Genomic DNA, 18713 nt, shown 5'->3' with positions numbered 1-18713 from the left:
AAAGCGACAAACAAAGGTGAACAACGCTTGCTTTAATGTTAGTCAAACCACTGGATACTGCCTTGTTCAAGTCTTGCATCTGGGGAAGCGGTGCAGCACCAGACTGATTCTCCAGAGAGAATTACATTAAAAAGAAAAATGCAGGTTTTTGATTAAAAAAAAAATAATTAACATTAATTAATCATTGTACGTTTGTGCCAACTGCCAGCTATTTTGTAAATTACAGCTGCAGCCCAGGAGTTTACTATTGCCCTTGTATGAGCACTAGTACTTTCACCTTTTGTCTGAAGTACTTGACACAACAAACTAGAACTCTTAACAATCAAATGTCAGATCTTCTCACATTTTTAAGCTAGGGAATCTATTCCAATATTTAAACATCCAGGAGTTTCATGTGCTACAATGACTTTTCTTCCTAAGAGAAATGAATGATACTGTTTGCATTGAGGATGAACAGTTTTGCATGACTGAAGAAGGCAAAACGAAGCACAGGTCAGGTAACATTAAAAATACTGTGTTGACGACTTCTGTACAAGTAGTATTTGCCAATGGAGCTTTTCAGATGCATCACTGTCAGATGTTTCTGACATGTGGGTGTCTTTTCAGGCAGGAAGAACAATAACTTTCTGCTATCTACAAAATAACTTTATTGCAATATCGAGGGAAGTAAAAAAAAAACTTAGCAATTAAAACATTACAGCTAAACAGAACAAAGCACTACAGTTGTAGTGAACAAGCAATGCTGTGCGAGAAGTTAAGCTGATTTCTTTTCTTCATCTCCTTAGACCAGTATTAACACAGACCAATGAAGTGCATGGGTGAGTACACTTGACACTAGCTGATAACCAACACTTGTATAAAGATCAAGCCCAATTAGAACTGATTTAGGCAATTTTTTAGGTGATACTTTGGAGAAGATTCCTGTGCACATTCACCGCAGAGTGCATTGGTCAGGATCTGAAACAGAACCACCACCTGCTCCAAACTGAAGAGCCTGAAGGATTAACTTTACCATAGTGTGCGAATCAAGTAGCACTTCCACTAGGTTCACAGGCATATGGAATTTTAAAATTAAACAAAAACCTTGCTAATAATTACTTAGTCTATGCCATGCCCTTTTGGGAAAATAGGAAGCTGAACTGAGTAAACTGTAAAAAAGCCCAATACAACTGTAGCATGTGCAGCGTCACAGCACTAGGAACTTGGCCTATGTACACCAGATTTTCCATCTTTTAAAGTACTGATCCTATGCAGCTCACTTCAATTAAAGATTGAAGACATTATGCACCTACAGGAAGAGGGCCCAGGTAATAATTCATTTTAGCTTGGAAGTGAAGTAAAACGAAGGACAAGAAAACCCCCACAACAAACAAACCACAAAAGCCGCCCACAATAAAAGCCCAACTGTATCTCACTGTCACATTAGGAAGTGCTGGGAGATGAGGAAGAATAGTCTGGCTCCAAGGAAGCTGTGTGACACTACTTAATATATATAAAAATGGAAAAAATATAGTGAATACTAAATACAGTATTCACTGTACTAGAAAAGTACACTGGACTAGAAAATACTCTGCCTTCAAGCTGAGCATAGAGTGGCCTTATCTGCATTCTGGTAAAACTCCCTCTGTTTCTGTGGAAAAAAAGACATTTTCATTCCACATAATTCATTCAGAAAAAGTATTTTACCATATTCTAGGAAGTCACCAACCACTTATTTTTAGGTGTATATAGTTCCTAGCTTATTCAACTTTTATAAACACTATGGGAAGAGTACAGACGTCAGGATACAGAAAAAACACTCACTTGAAGTTGCTTGGGCTACTCTGGTTAAAATAAAAAGTATCTGAAATTAAATGATGCTATATTTAAGCATCAATCTACCTAAACTTAGACCAAGAATTAAAAATGTCATTCTCTGAAAAACTGAACTGAAAATGGAGCAAGTATCACACTCTCCGTATTCAGACCTTGTTAAAGCACAAACACCAATAACCTGCAACTAACAGGCACACTTAATAGCTTGTTGTAAAATCAAGCTATGGCTTCCAGAGCTTGAGCAGGCCATCTTCACTGTAGGTGGCAATCAGGTTCTGGTGGGGGTGGTGAGCAATGCCAATGACATCTTTTTCATGAACCTAGAGAGTAAGCAGAAAGATTAACCAGGAGATTCTTCTTCTAGTAAATAATCTCTTCAAACAAGAACTAGAGAAAAGTTGGTCTGAGGTTTAACATGCTTTGTGCATACAGCAAAAACGGAGGAATGTTTCTTCCCTCCTCCTTCCCTACCCTGCTGCCATACCTAACAGCTTTAGATATTGACAGCTTAGTCAGATTTTTCATCAGACAAAGCCCAGGTCAAGACACGCTCTAGTTCAAGCTTTGAACAATTCACTCTTGGCTTTGTGGGTAAATATTTTTGTAACTTTTTAAACTAAAAGGGTTCTAAAAAGAGGCACTGTCCTGGGTTCAGCTATAACAGTTATTTTTGTCCTTCCTACTACTGCTGGCACAGTGCTGTTTTGGATGTTGCTACATAATGTTTACTTTGACTATTCTGTCTCTCACGCTCTGCCTCAGAGGAGAGGCACAAGAAGCCAGGAGGAAGCAGAGACAGGACACCCAACCCAAACTAGCCAAAGAGGTATTCTATACCACAGCACATCATGCACAGTATATAAACTGTGGAGAGTCACCCTGAAGGCCCAGATCACCGCTCAGGTCGAGCTGGGTATCAGTCGGCAGGTGGTGAACAACTGTATTGTGCAGCACTGCTGGTTATTGTATTTAATTTCCTTTCCCTTTTTAGTTGCATATTCTCTCCCCTTGTTACTTCCCTTATCAGTAGCAGTATCTCAACCCATTCTATCAATTCTCCTCCCCATCCCACCTGAGGGATTGGGCAGGAGATCCACTGCATGGTGCTGAGTTACCATCTAGGTTTAGAGAATCACAACATCCCACAGCCAAGTGTTCTAGAATGCATCTGTTACCAATCATGTCTGCTAGAAGTGAAAGAGTCCTCGATATGACACTTCTCCATACAGACTTAAAACAGCACAAGGATTTAAACCATCCTTGTGTTTAGAACTCCCCAGAAGCTCCAAACTAAGAACTTACAGTCAGAGTTCTCTCCAGCTTGCCAGTCACTGTGCTAAAGCAATAGAGCACAAAGTCTTCACCAACACAGTAGATCCATTCACCACGAGGTGAAAGTGCACAGCAGACAAAGTCACCACCTTCTCTCTTACCAGAGCTAAAGCTTCTTACAATCTGTAACGACACCCCCCCAAAAATATTTGACAGGATTAAGCTACAGCACCTCATTATTATGTTCAAGACAAAAATATTTAGGCAGTACTAGGCCTGTTTAGAACACAGGATCTTTCCATAGCTACATTTGCTTTCTGCAAGTCAAGCTGTTCTATAATCTGGGTACAGAGTAGTTCTCATGAAAGCAAATGGAAGAAACGGGGTTTAACCCAAGGCTAGGTTACTAACTAGGTTTTGGGCATTTTTAAAAAGAATGAGATGGAGAGACTTGAAAGGTCACTATTAACATCACATACTTGTCCTTGCATATTCATAATGACGACTGTGTTTGATCTGTTGCAAACAACAAAGTGTTCGGGGTTTTTAGGGAGCAGAATGACACAATTCACAGTAATGTCTGTCCCAGCAGTGCTGCCAAGGGATTTGAAGGTGTTTGAGCACTCTGTCGTCTTCACATTCCAAACCTAGTACAAGGAAGAGATGCAAAACCAATTAACAAACAAACAAATAAAACAAAAGCCCTGATTCATGGTTCAGATTTTTTAAGGCTCCTGAAGGGAAATATGAATTCCAAAAACTGTAGTTTAAAGTAGGTAAGACCACCAAACAATAAGTTATCATATCTATTTTGAAGCCTGGACACCACGAACAATTTCACTACCACTGAACTGGAAACTCAGCCTGGCTCCCTTTTGTTAAGCATATTCCCTAAGGGGTGAGTCCAGACCTGCTTCATGTTTTAACTGGTATCTGTGAATATACGTGCAGTCTCTGCACATGCAATTTCCCTTCCACAAGACAGACACAAGAATTGCAGGGGAAAAAAAAAAGCTTCACTGATATCAGTGGGAGAGACATCCCACATTCCAGCTGCTTCAGGCCCAATCCCAGGCTGTTCTAGCTTTTCAGAAACAGGAAATGCAACTGCTTATTTAATATTTAAAATAAAATGTAACTCATCATCTGTGGAATATTTTTGCTGTTTGCATACTAGTACAGTCAAAATGAAAGGTACCACCCTATTATTCTACTCCCATGATTTGTGGCAGTCTAGCAAGAGAGTGCAAGGTTGAAGTAACACCCCATTTACTACAACCAAGATCTATCACATTCCTAGGCCAAATCTATAAACCAGGTATGTTTACCCATCCCCTCCATGCACTACACTGATGTCCTACTTATGGTGGCTGCTTCTATACTCCTCCTAACTACTACACACCAAGTAGTTCCACACTTTGCTGAGGCTAGAAGCCGCTCCCACAGTCAGTTTTATTAATGCTAGATTACCTAGCTTACACAGCAAGGGACTCCTAAACACCAAGAAATAAACATGTGCCCAACACAGTAAGCAAGAAAATGCTGTTATTGCAGATCAAGGAATCCCCACATTCTAAGATGACAGGTGTCAATTCTATTTCTAGAATAAAGCAGGAACAGGCAGATAAGGGCTGCACTTCTCCTTTAATAAATACAGCAGAAAGACTCTACAGCAGTCTGTGAAAACAGCATGAAACTTTATCTGTTCTCATTTACAGCAATCTACAGCAAAGGTCACAAACAGAAAGACTTATTACTGCAGATAACCCCAAGTCCTTCTCCAATGACTGCAACAACCATAACGTATCAGCTCCAACATGCAAAGTGTCTGAATACATTATTTATATAAAGGATAAATAAATGCTATCTTACCTTCACTGTGCCATCAGAAGATGCACTAATAATATAATGGCCATCCTGGGTAAACGTAGCTTCATTGACAAATGAAGAATGACCACGGAACTCCTTTAAAGTTTTCCCAGATTTTAAACCATGAATCCTGTCACAAAGGTCAAACAGAGTGAGTAACCGAGGTAGTGTGAACAACCCCTTGGCTTTACTGTATTTTACTTCCAAGGTACCTTTCATAGGTAACAATAAAAAGTGCCAAAAAATCCACAAACTGTCTTTAGGACAAGCCCCTTTAAAGTTGTTATGTGTTCCCCTGAAAAGCTTAGGGAAATACTATCAACCTTCAGCCTCAAGGACCTGTATGTAATACACACTGCACATGTTAGTTAACAGGACTATTAAAGGGGAAACTATGAAGCTGACAAAATGAATTACAGAATTAAGTTCGAAAGTCACTAGTCTAACTTAGGTCAGTTTGCTCAGGGCCTTGACCAAGCTCTGAGTTAAGAAAAATTCTCTCCTTGGACCCAGCCAGACTTTTTCTCTTTTTGAAGCTGTTGCCACTGCCTCTAACTGTGCAATCCTGCAGAATTTGCTCAGCCATCTAAAATAAAATTATAGAGGTGATCCATACCAGCCTTAAATTGTACTAGCTACTGGCTACAGGAATATAGTTTTCAAGCAGAAGTTTGAAGCCTTGAGAATGAAATTACTTATTCAATTTTAAGTTTCATGTCCTTGATTCAACATCCAAGCTTACACCATTTCAGTTAAAATCCTTATGCTATAGTTCGTATGTATCAGGATTTCAGCAGAATAACATCTCTTAATAAGGTGTTTCATAATGCCAGTTCACTGTGCAGTTGCTTCCAGGTCCACACATCTCTTCATCTAAAGCAGTATTATTGGTGACACTGGGTTTTACAGCAGGCTAATGCCACTGAACATATTACACAAACCCATTCAATTAAACATAAAATGTACACGCTCATCGAGCACTGGATCAATTTGATTCATAATCTAAGTCCCATATCCTGCAACTCAATTCTGAAAAACAGATAAGAACTTTTGAAACCTTGACAAACTGGATAGATTGACTGAAAGAAGCCTCACAGTGCCGAAAGCAGATCATTGCAGAACTACCTCAGGCATAAGAATCAGCTGGGGACTGACCAGCCACAGAGGTCTGCAGCAAAGGACCCAGCAAGCCCTGGGGAAATCAAAGTGAAAGCCAGGCAGCGTGCTATGGCACTGAGGAAAGACACCACATGCACTAGGAGAGGCAGAGTCCATAGATCAAGGTTCTCCCCTACTTGGCAAAGGTGCTGTCACGTTGGGAGGACTGTGTTCAGTTTTGGGTCCCCACTAAGGAGTCACTAAAATAGCCGGAGGACAGCACCACAGAAGAGTGAGGAGAGGCTGAAAGGGCTAGATGCATTCAGCCCAGAGAAAGGAACATTCAGAAGCATCTAATTGCTGTCTTCCTCATAGATAGAAAAGGTTAAACCAATTATTACTAAGTAAGGCAGAATAACCCTAAAGAAGAAAAGAAACTGAACCAGACAAAATTCACCTAAGTCACTTTCAACTGCAGCAAAGTGGCTGCATAGCAACAGAACTGTGCTGCAAACCAAATCTACCCAGCAGCAAGCAAAAACCAAATAGGTGCAGGATCAGAATTACTGCACTACACAAATGTTAAGTAGTATTTTCCAGATGCTAAGGGCTGCAGGAACAAGGGATTTGTAAGGTTGCTGCCCATCTGGTAACTTAGATTAGGACAGAGTTTTGAGTACTGTAGTGACTATCCACTATTATCAGAAGTTACAATTAACTTTCATTCTTGATTTTACCCACTTTGCAATGATCCTTAAAAAAAAAGAAAAAGGATATCTAAGTCCTTATTAAACACCTGATAAATTGAAAGTCAGATTCTTCTTAGACGTTCCCAAGAGGCAAAAGGCACAAGTTACAAAGGTAAAAACAAACCAAGACAAAACCTCCCTCCTTATGTCCAAACAGGATTTTCTCCAACACAGCTATACAGCCCTAGGACAGATGCCAGAATCAGTGGAGTTTCCACCCATGGAGATTTAGAGAACCCAGTTAGAAAAGGACCTGACTGAGCAAGCTGTCCTAACTGAAAGACTGTTTGGGTCTTGAGAAGCACACTGCACTAGAGACCTCTAGAGGTACCTTCTAATTAAAGATAAAATTTATGCATAGTCTGCATTTACAGAAATTGCACAAACACTTGGGCTTTCTTAGAGCACAGATGCAAGCCCAGCCACCTACATACCTATCCCACTACAATCCACTGATTTACCACATTGTTGCTTTAACAGATTACCTGCATGCCAGGTAAGGTGCAGTAGCTCTATGCATGTAAGTCTTAGGACATGGAAAGTATCAGGTAATGCCAAGTTTGTTCAGTTTAGTCAAACCACATTAAGAGGGATGTACTTCCTTCGATTTTCTGTAGACAGATCTCATATCCAACCACTGTAACTAGGCTGACACACTATCAACTAGCTGAATACACAAACTGGACTGTGCATCAAAGCAACTCCAAAGTCTGTAGAAAAGCTCAACTCCCATTCCCATGGTTCCAAAATCACACCCTGTAGGCCTTTATCATCATGAACTGCTTCAATGCCCCCAAAAGAATGCCAGACATTTGGGAACTGAACTATAGACCATAGCAGTGGTGTTGGAGCTAGGCCATGCTTAAGGTCCCTTCCAACCCAAACCATTCTCCGATTTTAAACTGGATGGAAACAATTACTTTCAAGTCATGTATTAAAGATACTGAGTATGATCAGGCTGTTTAGGTCGTTTAAGAAAAAGAAGTATCATTATCCTGCTATCCTCAGATTTTTTCCCCTGCAGTTATGAAAACTGTTATTTTTGAAGGTTGACACAACTATCACTTAAGCTAGGAGACTCACAGAAAGAAAGTGAGCAAAGTCAGTGTAAGCAACAATAGATCAGAGGTAGCTGGCCCCTACCCCTGAAGCAATTAAGTTATGCAAGGTAAAAGACTGAACTTTCAAACTGCTCTGCTCCAACCCTCAGCAGTCATGCTCTCCTATATACTAAAGCTCAGTGCAAAAGGATCAAATCCCAAGTCAAATCAATATATATTCAAAAATTTTTCTTCTGCACTGTAGGTCACATATTTACAGTTTATTTACCTGATTGTCTGATCAAATGAAGCACTAAGAATTTGGCTGCTGTCTTTAGAGAAGCTGAGGCATGTAACGCCTTTGCTGTGTGCTCGTTCAAATCTCCTCAGACACTGACCACTCTGAATTTTCCAAACCTGAGAGAAAACAGCAAATGAAACAGAGGTGGTTACTTTGTTATGAGATCACAGAAGCTTAAAAACATTAGAGGCAATACATATCTGTTTCTGAACCACACTAAATTTTTTTTTTTAGAAGGAACTGCAGCATCACTGTAATTAAAGTGCATCTTTCTGGTAACCATCCTTACCAAAATACTGTAGAAAAAGATTTGTACCTTGATCTTTCCATCCTGTGCTCCAGTTGCTAGCATTTCTGTATCTCTGCTGAAGCACATGCAAAGCACTGCATCATCCATCATCATAAAATTATCTTGTGCCTGGTACTTCAGATCCTAAACAAAAGCAGAAGATCCACCAATCAAAATAGCGAATTCAATTAAATACATTTTAATGTAAAGTGTAAAATTACTAGGTGTTTGAACTTCAGTTGTATTTTATAACCCATCAGCAGGCAGACCTCACAACCTTGTAATAACAGGGGGGTACTATTGTCACCATTTTAGAGGCAACAACGATGATCCAGATCCCTCTTCCTTTGCAGAGGGAAGTTTATGACAAACTGGACAAATGAACCCATGTAAAGATTTCAGAAAGGCATCTGAATCACCCAGCCAGGCACCCTTGACAAATTCACAGTCCCCAAGAAATGAAAACAAAGTATAAAATCAAAGAATTGGCCAACAAAACATCCATGTGAATAAAATAAGGCACGATTTACCTTCCTAATCTTTCCAGTAGTGAAATTCCACACTTCAATGAAACCATCAACAGAGCCAGTAACAAGGTACTGTCCGTCTGGGGAAAACCGAGCACACTCCACATGTGACTTCTGCCCAAACTGTTTTATAAAAGATAAATTAAGCCTGATAAGCAATTTTTAAACAGCAACTCATTAAAACAAAAAAGCAGACTAATTTTGGTGGCAAAAATATGCCATTTTCTACAGGTATGCTTTCACTGATTTAAGGTTAAAGTACAAAAACCCCTATCAATACCAACATACCAGCACTTCTAAAAACAAAAAAAACCTCCTTATCTTTCGTTCACTGTGAGAACTGGTAAAACTATCACCTAGCACTTCTTGCTTGAAGTTGAAAAACCTCCACATGACGAAGCTGCTTATTCTACATTGCGAGTGCTGCAGGACTACTATGTCATTACAGCATAGTTTGCTTTCTCTTTTGTTATCTATATGATTAAATCCTTAAAAAGGATATACTGATCCTATTAGAACACCTTGTATGTCTAAAACTTAAAATGGTTCACAAAACCTAATATACACCACCCACAGAAGTTCAAGACACAAGTACTGCCTTGCACAAACAAAGAACCACTTCTGAAAATTGAATTATTCTTAATTGTGAAGTCAAACAATTAAAACATTTATCATATTCACAAATATTATGAGCATCCAATCTTATTGAGGGACCTCATCTCAGAGTCTCATGAAATGCCTCCTGATGAGATAAAGCATGGAGAAAGGGGAAGAGTGAGGGAGCTGAAGAAGATTTACAAAAAAAAAAAAAAAAAGAGAACAGAAGAATTCATAAGGTTTACTCTTATCTCCAAACATAAAGGCCAGCAACGAAATAAGCTGGAACACCACACATCAAACACACACCAAACAAATACATCACCTTAATATGTCTGCTCAGCTGTGTTGGGAACTTTTCTTCCTCTACGTCTTTCACAGCTGCTTTGCCTCTGAACAAGTCAATTGTCATACCAGGAGGAAGCAGGCCCTGATGCTGCTGCCACTTAAGTGCCTGGAGGAGTTGAAAGCCATACTGTTACGTATCAGTTAGCATACATCTTCCTCATCAAAGCTTGCTTCTAATTAACATAATACAGCAATTCCTTGTACCCTTTAAAATTATACACCTGAACAGTTTGAGACTATATATAAACTGGGAGGAATCACCTGGAAGGGCAGGCTTGGGTCAGGCTGGGTACTAGTCAGCAGGCGGTAAGCAACTGTATTGCACATCACTGCTGTTTATTGGGTTTTTTCCTTCCCTTTTCAGGTTACATTTCCTCCCCCTCTTACTTCCCTTATAATTAACATTAGTAGCAGTAGTAGGTTTTGTATTATACCTTAGCTACTGGACTGTTCTTAACCCATGGGGTTTACATTTTTTTGATTCTCCTCCCCATCCCTCCAGGAACTGGGGGGAAATAAGGCGGTGAACAAGAAGCTGTGTGGTGCCACGTTATCAGCTTGACTTAAACCCCTGAAGTATGTACCTTAAAAATACACTTCTTTCTGCTCCCAGTACCTATTCTATGGCAAAAAAAATCTACTCCTGGAGTGCTGACTTTCCTAAATCTGCGAAATCCTTGTCACATGCAGAAAATACAATTTTACCTATACCACATGTAAATGTGCAGCACGTAAGCTTTACTTCTACAGAGTCTGAGAATCAGCTAGACAAAACTGACTGTGATCTCACAAGCAGTTTTATGCAGCAAAGATCCACAGAAACAAACATAGCTACTAAAATATTATTTAAGAATTACCTGCCCCAGCAATGCCATAAGACGAGAGGGAGGCACCACGCTGACTTCTCCAGCTAAAGCTTGTGCAATAGCAGCTCTCCGCTTCTCTTTGCTACTTCCATCTGGGTATGCCTAGAGAAACATCATTTGTATAAAAATCACTCTTCTGAACTATTTTCCATAAAAACATTCACTGCTTTGAACAGAAGCCCCTTCGACACTAATTTCCTATTAGACCTTCAAGACAGCCCTTCCTTTTAACACCAAGCCTCGAAACACTTGCAATACATTTTCACTCAAATTTCTGGCTGATGTAATCAGTCACAAATAACTTATTATTATATATCAGCTTTATTTACAAAAATGTACATTTTCTTCTGCATATATAAATTAAAAAAAAAAAAAAAAAAAAAAAAGCACAACACAGACATCATCCCGTGACAGGGCACAGGTACAAAACGCTAAACTCCCACCTGCAGTGTACTTCAAAACCACTGCCTTGTGACCAAGTGTGACACACTGTTGCCCTAACACTTCATAAACGTGCAAAATCATGAAACTGGGCAGCTGCACGTTTTTACTTCTAGAGTGGAAAAAGAAAAGCTGCAGTAAGCACCTGGTACTGAAGTTAGGGTTCATGCAAGAGACCAGTGTGAAGTCTCTAGGGAGAGTATAACTTACCTCACGAGGATCAAAGTAAGATCTGGCCAGAAGGTTTTCAAGATGTATGTACCGCTCTGGCTGAGTTTGTTTTAGCATAATCATGGGATCTGTTTGTCTCAGGAGAGATCTGGCAGCACCTAGCTCCCGGAGCTCAATCAACTCCAGCACAACCTGCATCAAGAGAAAAACATCTCCATCAGTAAAGGGGAAGTGGAACACACCAGAAAGAGACCCACACCCAGACCAGAAAAGTCTTACCAGAAATTCAGACCACATGCAGCCTGCATTCACTCACCTGCTCATAGAGATCAATGAGGGTCTTGTCGGGTAGCTTCAGCGACTGTATGGCTTGCAACACCGTGTCCCAGTGCCCACTGTTGATGTCTGCCACGAAGCTTTCAATACTGTCCACAGTGTTTAGGGACACGGTGGTTTCCTCTTGAAGGGTGGCAAGGGCTCGGTGCAAGCTGTTCTCCTTCAGGTACTGCATGATCAGGCGGATCACACTGCAGAGGCACGGCACAAAGTCATAAAAACGGCCCTGTGGCCCCTCTTCCCCTTCCCTCCAGAGCCCCGCGGCCTCTCTACCGCCCGGACGCTAGGCCATAGCAGCAGCGCCCCGCGACCGCCCTCACGTTCCCCGATCACCTCCGGAGCGGCCCCTCGCGCGGCCATCGCTTCCCATTACTGCTCCCGTTATGTCGGGGAGCACCCCGACACCCCCAATACCACACGTACTCGGAGGACTCGATTTCGATCGACATCTTGCTCCACCGACACCCTCACGACGCGCTGCCCGCTACCGCCACCACTAATAATGGCTTCCGCCCTCACTCTCCTCCTCTTCCGGCCCGCGGCCCGCCCCCTCCCGCCTGACTCACCACTCAGAGCAAGGGTGGGCGGGTGGGCGGGAGGAACCAATTTGAGCGTGCGCACTAGGGCAGCCCGCGCCACGGCAGCGGGTGGGCGCCCCCTGTAGGTGGGGGGTACTCCCTGCGGTGCGTGCCGGGGCGTATGGCGGGGTCGAAAGAGGGAGCCTGTGGTGCCTCCCGACCTCGCTGTTGCTCGCTAGATAGGTGAGTTGGTGTGAATACTGGGGTTATGTAGCGCAAGACAAATGCAGGCGTCATGGAGATGCAGCTGAGCTGGGCAGGAGGGCTGAGAGTGAACAAGCGAAGAAAAGAGCGTTAGAAAGGTTGGGTCTACTGTTCTGGGAGTCGTGGCTACTGCCTCTGGTGGTTTTGTTCATTCCCTGTCCCTCCCTGCAGTAACACCCCAAACAGAACGGCCGCTTGGGAGAGCACCTGTGGCATCAGGGAAGAGCACTAACGCGAATTACCCTGCGTGGTTACCGTGTAAGTGCAGAGCTGTCCCACAGGATGGTCTGCATTTCCTGCATAAGCGTGAGTGTTTTACAGCCTGAATACACTGGTTTCCCACAGGGCTGCAGTCCAGCCACCGTCTCTCACTCATCAGATACCGGGAGGCTCCCTGCGGTATCACAGGCACGTTGGGCTGACTGCAGGTCAGGTCTGGCACGGATGTGGAGCAGCTCCTCGGCCGCTTGCTTCTATGCATATGCAGGTTTGCCGAGGCAAAACAGGGATCTTGCTTGCTGTTTTGCAAGCCTTAGCCCATTGTGAGCTCTGCATTTCAAAAGTGTGGTCGTGTGTGAAAGGTGGCACTGCGTAAAGTAATATTTAATTAGTAGGGAAGTTAATAGCGTATGTCAGCTTTTAGTAATTATGGACCAAGAATTGGGAAAACGCTGCTGTGGCCAGGCAGACCCCTGCAGTGGTGGGGGGGACATGGAAGATTCCTGTCTTTTAAACACAAAAAAAGTGGCTGTGGCACCCATCCGTGCTGCTTGGACTCTGACCGAGGCCAAAGGTCTGGAAGCCCCGGTTAATGCTGAAAGACAAGTAAGGCTGACTGAGTCCCTTCTGAGTTCGTGTAGGCTTAGGTGGCCTTGCTGGGAAGGAAGCTCCTAGATCCGTTGGTATAGGAACGAGGCCATGAGGTCCGTGGTGAGGGGGTTAACAGCAACGCCCTAATAGAGGTGATGAGCTGCTGATGGGGGTGACTAAGCTGAGAGGTGATTAGGGATAGAGGCCGGATGGGCCTTAATCACTGCATTAGCAGTGTGAAAGAGGGAATAATGGAATGTGTCACAGTTCTACTCCCACCTTGGAGGAGACTCACAGCCCTTTGAGCAGCCACAGCGAAGGTAATCAAAACTTACATATAACGATACACCAAAGTGAAATCCCCCACACCATCTATCATGGCAGCAACAGGCAGTTTGAAAACCGTCTCAACAGTATAAACTGGGCATTTGAGCTCCCCCATGGCAGAGCATGAGAATACGACCCAGCTCTACAGACAAGTCAGCGGGCTCTCTGCTCTCTGCAGGGATGCACTCCTCTTTGTGCCTCCTACAACACTGAATAATACCCGGGTGAAACTGAGCTCAATGGTTTATTTTTCTATACGAGCTCAATTAATCATTGGCTAGCTCTGGATTACAGTGCTAATGAAGTAAGTGAATTTATAAATGGCAATTCAGAATCTGTACTAATGTTGCTTCAATAAACTGCACTATTTGTGGATCTGTAACTGTGAAAGTTTTTACTTAACACAAAGGGAGCTTGAGTGTTGAATTAGTGATAATCAGAATCGAGGCCAGCCATCCCCAGCCTCTCTGATCACTGGCTGGAACACATCGGGGGCATTTTCTTCCAATTTTCTGTACGTGTGATGCAACACTGGGCAGCACCAAGGATGCTGCTGCTTGTGTCTTCCTGGTGTGGGGCACTTCCCACCTACACCAGTAAGTGCCCAATACCAGTGCTACACTGCTAATGCACGGGGGTGTGAGATCTGCTGTACTCGGCCCCTCTTGGATATACTTGTTCCTTGCTGGCTTTTTAGGCTTAGTGTACGATTTGTTGGATGAGCCATGGAAAATAGAGCCGTGTGTGAGAAAATGCCTGCCTTTGCCAACAAAAGCTGTTCTTTGCTGTCTCTGTCCCCTGAGTGCTTAAGAAAGTAATCCAATAGCGCAGAGTTGAAAAAACAAGGAGTGAGGCACATGGGTAACGTTTTGCCTGCTGTTGTTTCCTCTCCACTCATCTTTTTAAACTCCTAATAGAGGTGCAGGGGTTACTGCTGAGTACTAGTTAATTATACCAGGTATTTTGTTCTCAGTGACAGGTGTATTGATATCTATTGAAGGTTGATTTGAAAACCAGTCTGATCCAGACTGTAACAAAATAAGGTCCAAAGATAGCAGCTATTTTTGTTCTGGCAGCACACAGGGCTCTGGCTCAATTCATCACTAAATTCAGCTGCATAAAGTAGTATTTATGCTAGTAGTATGCTCTCCTGCTCGCTCTCCCTCCCGTGTTACTGGTCCCAGCAGGAAGAGCTGAACAGACAGCCTGCCTGGTCCTGAACCATCAGAGTCATCAGGATGACATTCTCCTGGAAGGTGAAACCAGCACAGGAACAGGCTAACAGCCTGGGCGGATGTCAGTGCTATATATGCCACCTGGCCTTCCTTCCCTGATAGCTGCAGAGGGAGGTAGACCCCCCAGATAAACCTCCCTGTGTGGAATCAGCGCTCTCCATGAGCTTCATCCGAGGAAAGGGTCGTTACACCCAACTGCTGCGCAAGCACAAGGGAAGCAGACTTCGGCTTTGTGGCTAGACACAGCTAAGGCCAACCTGATCTCGTGCTGGCAGCAGTGCTGTGTTGGGAGACCTCCAGAGAGTGTTCCATCCACCGCTCGCAGGACGCCAGCTCTGGCAGAGCATTACGTAAGGGAAGGAAAGGTGTTTATTTTATATTTTGGCTCCCCTGGGAAATGGATGCAGAAGGGCATGAATATTCTTGCTGCAGTTAGGCAGCACAGATGACCTGCAGTAGAACAGAGTTAAGCCAAGTCCTTGTAGGTCCCAGACCCACTCTTTAAGTGGGAGCTCAGTCAAATTTTTTAAGGAAAAAGATCTTTTTCCCTGGATTAAAATTTAATAAAATAATTTTCATATCTCTCCCAGTGGAAGATTAGTCAGTTTTCTGCACTCCCCTTCTGCTCCCTGGCTTCCCTTACACACCAAACCAGGAATGAGCTATGCTTTACACTGACCAGGTCACCTGAATGCAGTGGCAAGGGAGCAAGACCCAGGCGCCACTGGGGTGCAGAATCACAGCTTAGGGGTAGCTGTACACCCGTGAGGAGCTCACTTTCCCTGCCAGGTGGCCATCTGGCTTCATGTGCAACTGCTTGCTGCCTCGCCAGCTGCAAGGCATGGTTTCCTATGCTCCAGAGCTGTGCTATGGCACCAGGAGGCCACATAAGCTTACAGAGACAATGATGTCCTTTCTCTGCTCTCCAAATTACTCTAGTGACCGGCCTTAGGGTTTTGCTTTTCTCAGCTTTCAGACCACAAGGCCGGAAATTAGTCCTTCTGCCAAAGTGCCTTCACTATAGTCTGAAAATAAGAGGCACCCCTCTGAGGCCAGCATCTTGAGAGAGGCTGCATGGGGGAACCAGCTTGTGTCATTTCTGTCTCTCTGTTCTTGAGAATACTTTTTATGGATCCCAAAACAAAAAAAAAAAAAAAAACACCCAAGACCTGTGTCTTGCAGGGAGGGAGATGCATGACTTGATGTAGTTCCAGAGAATGCTTAAACCTGTGCAAATACAAGCTTTGTTTCTCAATGCTGTTGCGATGAACCACACTCTGGGCCATGCAAAGAAATGCAGACCATGGGACATTATTTTCCCCTCTGCTGGGCATCCACTATGTGGGGATGCAGAGAAGCTGGATGATCCATGCATGAACAAAGAGTTGCATGAAGGGGCATGGGGCACATGGCCTGCAGGCAGGAGCTGGGCAGGGAGCTGGGTTTAACATCAGCCTAAAACTGCCGGAAGGGCAATTCCAAATGGCTGGAGGCTCTTTGATAACCTCAGCAGATGCGTCTAAAGACAATAGCCACATGGCCCTGGGTGAGTTCAGTCTGCACAACCCCTTTGAAGGCAGTCCTGAGATAAGGCACCAAGGAGGGGGAGGTAATCCCGGACCTGGGGAGCAGGCTTTGGCTGTGGCCACACAAAACTTGGGGTCTGGGAGAGCCTTGCCAGCGGTGGGGCTTGGGCTGAGCCCCCTCCAGGAGCCCTAGGGCTGCTGGGGCCCTGCAAACTGCAGACCACATCCTGGCTTTATCCGGCTGTTGGCAGCACTATGGGGAGGACTGGTAATTTAGGCCTGTCTCTAAGAGATATCCAATGAAATGTATCTTGGACTAATTAGGCTTTAGGGCTCAGGAACTCAGTTCCAGTTGCCTGGCCTCTGTTTTGACCCCTCTTTTCTTTGAAGTTCATAGAGAAGAGGGGAGAGGAAATGAGAGGAGAGGCCCCGCTTTTCCTGTAAAATGCCTCATTCCTCATAAAATCGTTTGGCAGGAATCTCTTTCAGCTGGACAAGCTGAATAATACACTCCTGCAGTCATTTTCCTCTCTTGTCTCGTTCCTCTGGCTGCTCGGTCACTGCTCTGCATCAGTAAAACTATGGATGTACAGACACAAGTGCTTCTTGAATTGGTAGCAGAGGAAATTTCCAAAACCATGTTAAGGGGCTCTGAATTGCAGCAGCTGTGTTATTTCCTGGGCCAGCTGAAGTGCACAGCCCTGCACAGGGTAGTGGTGGCAGATCCAGCTCAGCTCTGGGGTTTTGGACCTTCCTTTCAGGCAAGCTTCCAGTCCTTGCCAGGCTCTCCCTCCCATCGTAACCCAGAATCGCCAGCTCTTGTTAGCAAGGCATCTCTGGAGGTCTATAGTCCCAGCTGCAAGGGCCACAGCTGGACCAGTTTGTGCTGAGCCTTGTTGAGTTCTGTGCACCTTTGGAGGTCAGATATGTGGTTTCTGAGATGCACCGCTCTCAGTGGAGGTGTTTTCTCATGCAGCTGGAATGTCCCATCCTGCAGCATGCACCCATTGCCCATGTCCTGTCCTTGTCTACCTTGGAGAAGAGCCTGGCTCTGTTTTTTCCATAACCACCATTCAGGCAGTGGATGACACCTATGAAGACTCCTCAGTTGTCTCTTTTGCAGCTGGAGAAGCCCAGTTCTACCAATGTCTCTTCATATACCCGGTGCTGCAGCCTCATCACCACCTTGGGGGTCACTGCTGGTCTCTCTGCAGTTTGTCAGTGTCTTCCTTGTACTGAGTAGCCCCAAAATACTACTACTGCTACTTGGATGCAAGTACAGAGTCTTCAGCAGCAGTAAGTTATGAGGCAGGATCATCAGTATTCAGCTTCACAAAGTTGTTTCTGCCCATTCCTCCACCCTTGCACTGGGTGGCAGGCCTTCCCCCCACAACATAGGAACTGCTCGCACAGCTGACATTACCTTTTTCTCATTTTCTTGGCGTGGGATTCAACCCACCTTTCCACAAGACAGCAGGACCAAAAGGGTCCTGGGAGCTGCCCAGGGTTTCCACCCCTCTTGGCCAGGCATGCAAGGCTAGCCATGGGAGCTGTTGTTTCTCTGGAAGGAAGGTGGCCTTTCTGCAGAGGATGATTTGCATGGAGTGTGGTGAGAGCTGGAGCCACTATTCTCCTTGCAGAAGGTGAAAGGATGGCCCGAGTGTGGTCAGAGATTTCCTGCAGCTACACTCAGTGGTGGGCCACCTGCAGTCCTTGATCTGGAGGTTTCACATCCTCTTCTCGACCAAGCCTGCCTCACTGCTGCAGGAATGAGGACTGAATCTACCTCCAGCAGCACCTGAGCTCTGGTTTGGATGAACAGCCAGTGCTGGGGAGTCTCCAGCTTGCCCTCGTGTGTTCCTTGGGGGTCTGGAGGGGTCTGCAGCAGTGTGCAAAGAGTCTGGTCTCAGACTGCCCACCAGCATCATCTTGGCCCTCTGACTTCTGTATTGGGCATCTCAGAAGCACTGACTGACCTAAGCAGCAGCTGACCTAAGGCTGGTTAGGGAAGGAGAAAGCCAGGGAAGGTAATGCTAGCACCAGGTTGTGCAGGGAAATTTTCTGCTATCTGCAGTGAGGATCAGCAGCTGAGGAGCACCAGGAGATCCAGTACAACTTGTGGTTGGCCAGGCAGTTGGTGGTGCTCTCACAGAGAGCAGCTTTTGGGTTCCAGCCCCATAGTGTTTCCACATGGAGTTATTGCCGAGTGTCTGCAGAAGCCACACATGCAACTATGCAACAGTGCAGGGGCACAGAGCAGAGCCACAGGTACCCCTGCACAGTTTTAATGGAGGTTCCTGCTATCCTTCTTATC

The 18713-nt window shown here is 44.4% G+C and overlaps 1 protein-coding gene and 1 long non-coding RNA gene across 2 annotated transcripts; one reads left to right on the top strand and one right to left on the bottom strand.

Annotated features, from left to right (window-relative positions):
• Window positions 1–623: 623 nt before the first annotated feature.
• Window positions 624–12240, bottom strand: SMU1 (SMU1 DNA replication regulator and spliceosomal factor). The gene is made up of 12 exons (XM_061342728.1): window positions 12143–12240; window positions 11700–11910; window positions 11423–11575; window positions 10763–10873; window positions 9883–10011; window positions 8964–9083; window positions 8461–8577; window positions 8133–8260; window positions 4960–5086; window positions 3567–3734; window positions 3118–3270; window positions 624–2135 (listed from the first exon to the last, which is right to left on the bottom strand). The coding sequence occupies exons 1-12, from the start codon at window positions 12166–12168 to the stop codon at window positions 2037–2039; spliced, it is 1542 nt and encodes a 513-aa protein (XP_061198712.1). The 5' UTR covers window positions 12169–12240; the 3' UTR covers window positions 624–2036.
• A 207-nt stretch (window positions 12241–12447) lies between these two features.
• On the top strand, window positions 12448–15457 carry LOC133206620 (uncharacterized). The gene is made up of 2 exons (XR_009723821.1): window positions 12448–12480; window positions 14823–15457. It is a non-coding gene; the product is annotated as an uncharacterized LOC133206620 (long non-coding RNA).
• Window positions 15458–18713: the final 3256 nt, after the last annotated feature.

The sequence above is a fragment of the Neopsephotus bourkii genome, unplaced genomic scaffold (assembly GCF_033783945.1).
Source record: "Neopsephotus bourkii isolate Nb327-2 ecotype Australia unplaced genomic scaffold, CSIRO-AGI_Nbou_v1 NB_1814, whole genome shotgun sequence".
Taxonomy (NCBI): Eukaryota; Metazoa; Chordata; class Aves; order Psittaciformes; family Psittacidae; genus Neopsephotus; species Neopsephotus bourkii.
The sequence above is the reverse complement of the archived record's forward strand: the minus strand, read 5'-3'. Positions and strand labels throughout refer to the sequence as shown.

Excerpts from the sequence above, each read along its gene's own strand:
- SMU1 (XM_061342728.1), bottom strand. The coding sequence starts at position 12,168 with ATGTCGATCGAAATCGAGTCCTCCGA. Across the intron at positions 8,578-8,963 it reads CTACTGGAAAGATTAGGAAG|GATCTGAAGTACCAGGCACA; the intron begins GTAAATCGTGCC and ends GCTTTTGTTTAG. Across the intron at positions 8,261-8,460 it reads CACAGGATGGAAAGATCAAG|GTTTGGAAAATTCAGAGTGG; the intron begins GTACAAATCTTT and ends GTTTTCTCTCAG.